The 4,295-nt window shown below is 55.0% G+C and overlaps 1 protein-coding gene across 1 annotated transcript; it reads right to left on the reverse strand.

The window, feature by feature from the left end:
* Positions 1-839: 839 nt before the first annotated feature.
* Positions 840-3,166, reverse strand: LOC123054779 (uncharacterized). Its single transcript, XM_044478627.1, has 2 exons — positions 1,137-3,166; positions 840-956 (listed from the first exon to the last, which is right to left on the reverse strand). Exon 1 carries the CDS (start codon positions 2,971-2,973, stop codon positions 1,159-1,161), a length of 1,815 nt encoding a protein of 604 aa, XP_044334562.1. The 5' UTR covers positions 2,974-3,166; the 3' UTR covers positions 840-956; positions 1,137-1,158.
* Positions 3,167-4,295: the final 1,129 nt, after the last annotated feature.

A 4,295-nucleotide genomic window follows, 5' to 3' on the forward strand; every position in this document is an offset into this window, starting at 1 on the left:
ACTGTCTGGTCCTGCTTTGCTTAGCCTCCTGCACTGCAGTGCACTAGTCGGTGCCATACTGCCATCCGTACTCGCACATTGCTTGATTAGCTGATTGGATTAGATTCGTCGGAACGAGGCTAGCAAAGGAACAAAGGAATATATTCTGACTTCGCACAAATTTCAGATCAATGCTCTCCTCGAACGGCACAGGCCGGATCTGGTGTCTGCTACCCCTACTCTGACCTCCCCAAGAGAATGAAAAAGATCAGCTAAGCGGGAATTCTTTTCTTCTGGTCTCTAACTATGGCTTCACTCAATGGGATTGTGTCTCTGTAGGTTCACCTCAAGGCACACAACCATGAGCCATGTTGGCATTTCTGCATTTGGGCAGTCCAGCCTTACAAGCCACACTGAATAACAATGAACAGAGTAAGGTTACTGGCTACGGTACAATCTGACATAGTCCTAAACTTTCTCTCTCTATATATACATATATATGAGCACAAGGCTCCTCCAATTGTCATGCACCTACCACCGCATAATTAGATCACTAAGACAGGTAGTGCTACAACAAAATTAGGAATTGGTCAAGGACAGTGACATTAGGTTCATGCCAGTACAAGCATCATCCTGATCAAGACAACTTAGCTCTGAATGGCTTCATCAAGACACCCCCTGGCTAGAGTTCAAATCAGGCAGCTCACTATGGCTTCACTCAAAACACATCAACCCGGAACATATATGGAAACACCTGAAGACACTCAACCATCTATTGTTCCAGGGTTCGCATGATGCCGTTCACAGACCACAGAAACAAGAACCGACTGAAGAAATCAAACATTGCATTGGACACAACATGACCCACTGAAATTGCATATGCATTACGCCCCCAAAACGGTATTGGTATATATATTTACATGTACCTGATTTCCACCCGTAGCTAGCTCCGATCGAACCTCGACCTTCCTCGCCGGCTAGAGCAAGATCATAACAGCGACATAGCTAAATGATCAGACGGTCTCACCATATAAAACGGTTCAGCTATGCCCGCGATATCTGCGGTACACATAAACTGATACCACAATTTCACCTCAGCAACCTCACTTCCGTGGCTATCCTACCCTAGTTTACACAATTGAGCTGCACAAACTTACCGAGCATGGAACCAGCAGAGTTTCATCCATTGCAGATGGCATTGAGGAGCACATGCCCCAGCATGAGGTCCACGAAGTACTGGTGGCCGATCTTGCCGTCCCGCCATACCAACTTTGCCGGTGCACGCCCGTAGTGCACGCCGTCGTTGCAACGGTTGTCGTAGTGCCATGGGAACGTCATGTCGAAGTTGTCTATCACCCCGCCTGTGAGCACGCCATGCTGCCTCATCTTCTCCACGAGCACGCCATTGAATAGCTCCATCTTGTTTGGATTGAATGCCAGGTCCCGAGCATACCCGCCAGTCGCGACCGTCGTCCGGTAGAACACCCTTGGCACGGCAAGCCCACGCAACCGCACCTTAGCCATTACGCCGGCCCAGAACTGCGCGGCATACTCGGTGGCCTGAACGTAAGCGCGGACACTGCTCCAGTAGCACCCATCATGGAGGCCAGAGTTCAGGATGACAACATCGGGGACACGATCATCGCCCGCAAAGTATGACCGGACAAGCTGCCGGAACCCCTTGTGCCGGAGGGAATGCAGGCCGAGATAGTTCATGCTCATGTTCCAATGGCCGTTGAAGATGCTTGTGATCCGCAGGGTGCCCGGCTCGCCGCTGGGATTGGTGAACACGGCGTCGAAGCGGCGTGTCACTGCGGATGTGTCCTCAACGCCAAGAACAAAGGTCAGGAGGTTCCGGATGGTGTCGACATGGTTGGAATCGCCCCAGAAGAAGAGCCACTTGCCGTCAAGGCACCGCCACGCAGCGTCGGCGGTGAAGAGCTTGAACGAGCAGTGCGCCGAGTAGACCCATCCGTTGCTCTCCAGCGCGCCCAGTGGTCCGTCGCACCACGGTGCCTCGCACGGGTGCTCCGGCTCCAGGCACCGGTAGCGGCCGCCGTCGTCCACATCCTCGCACCTGTCGTTCCTGGCGAGCCGCGTCCACCGGCCGGACCAGACGTCGCGCGCGAAGTCGGCGGCCCGGCAGGTCTCCAGTGCGGGGAGCGACGCGTTGCCCGGCCGGAAGAGTAGAGGAGTGCGGCGGAGCTCGACGCGGTACTTGAACCTGGCGGAGGAGAACTTGAGGCCCTCGAAGCTGCGGAAGAGGAGGACGATGGTGAGGTGGAACTCCCCCGCGGCGAAGCGGGGCGCAACCTGGAGGCGGAAAGTGTAGGAGCCGTCGCCGTTGTCCACCACGGGGGGCCGCGACTTCCACGCCTCCCCGGAGAGATCAATCTCGAAGAAGTCCCCGCCGAGGCAGCGCCGCAGGCCGGTGCCGTCGAGCGCCCAGAACGTGAACTCGTGAATCTCGGCGGCGCTCAGCTTGGTGACGCCCCCCGCCGCCGCGGCGCCGTCAAGGGCCGGGACGGAGATGTTGGCCGTGCGGGCGTCGCGGCACGGCGAGCCCCCGGGCGTGAGCCAGCGGGCAAGGAGGTCGCCCGTGAAGTTGGTGGGGTTGGGCACGGAGAGCCAGGAGGGCGGGGGGCTCTCGGCGCGGCCGCCGCCGAGGACGTCCTCGGCGAAGCTGGTGGGGTCGGGCACGGAGGGCCAGGAAGGCGGGGCGCCCACGGCGGGGCCGGCGCCGAGGTAATGCTGGTACTGGTGGCGCAGCCGGCCGTCGGCGCCAGCGCCGGAGAGGAAGGCGTCGACGGCGAAGAGGAAGGCGACGCCGAGGAAGGAGGCGAGCGCGAGCTTGGCGGCGGAGCGGGCGCCGGCGGCGGCGGGCTTCTTGGGGTCCCCGGCGGCGCAGGGGGGCAGCTTGCCCCCCGCGACGTCGGTCTTCTTGGGGTCCCCGGCGGCGCGCGGCCCGTGGGGCGGCGGGAGGAGCGCCGACATTGCCGGGCCGGGGGGGCTACTTCCGGCTCGTTGTGGTGTGGCCACGCATGGGTCCGCGTGTGCGGGCGAGGGGAGGTGCTCGCGAGGGGAAAAGGCCGCCGGGTTGGTTTTGGTTTTGGTTAGGGGGGCGGTGGTGCGCTGCGAGCTGCGGACGATTGATTGGGTTCTTTGGGACGGAGGCGACACGAGCCAGGTGAACGTGCGAATTGGATCTTCTGTTGCGCCACAAAATGCATATCCTTTTAGGTTTTTTTCTTAGACACAGTACAGACTCTACCGTTATGAGCACCTCTGAGCCCGCATATCATCTTGAGATTTTACGAAGATCATAAACGCCTCGTAGTCGACAGAAACGTCTCCTTCCACTGAACGTGCATCGTTGATTTTTTTTTAAATCAGGATAAATGCAAGCATCAGGACTTGAACCTTGGTGGGGTGTGGATATCACTGTCCTCCTAACCATCCAACCACAGATTGGTTCCGCTTTTTGAGGTTTTATTTGGAGCCGTCGGATGAATATGGGACTGAGATTTTTCTTTCTTCTATGCAGAATGTTATACTTCCTCCGTATCAAAATATATGCGTTTTTTAGGCTAGTTTAGCCTAAAAATGTTTTATATTTTTGTATAGAGGTAGTATTTGCAGATAGAATGCCGTGTGACTTGTTTACGCACGTTCAGTTCGTGGTTAGAATGACACGTCTAAATTTAGTTGTGTGTTTGTCCCTTTGCCATAACCGTGACTTGTCATGTTTGGTTAGGTGGGTATATGTTAAATACTCCCTTCGTATCAAAATACTAAAAACCTTTTTTGATACGTAGGAATTATGTCACACACTTAGTATGCTCTTACTAGTTTTTTATGTACATCTTGTGATATCCAAGATTTCTCAGAAATTTGTTGTGGTATTGTTAGTCACAACCAATTGATGCCACAATCTTTCTCACACTGTCTTCTTCGCTCCGAACACCATTCAGGTGGTGGGCATCATCGACCTTTGGGACGTTCCGCTACCTCACCACCTGCCACACAAGGCTTGGCCTTTTATTCTCATGTCTCTCCTCTCGAAGATATGGGTTGCGCGCAATGACATGTTGTTTAGGAACATTGATCAACGTTCTGTAATAACCCTGAAAACTCTCATCTTTGATCTAGATCTTTGGTCACATCGTCTCATGGAAACATGTGACAAGAAGGACGTCTACTCGTGGCGTTCCTACTTCTCTGCACGCTGCGCCGTGCCTTTATAATTATGTGCTTGCTGCTCCCCCCGGTGATTCTAAAAAAACCATGCCCATGTAGAACGATGGTGCCCGCGTCTC

The sequence above is a fragment of the Triticum aestivum genome, chromosome 1A (genome assembly GCF_018294505.1).
Source record: "Triticum aestivum cultivar Chinese Spring chromosome 1A, IWGSC CS RefSeq v2.1, whole genome shotgun sequence".
Classification (NCBI taxonomy): domain Eukaryota; kingdom Viridiplantae; phylum Streptophyta; class Magnoliopsida; order Poales; family Poaceae; genus Triticum; species Triticum aestivum.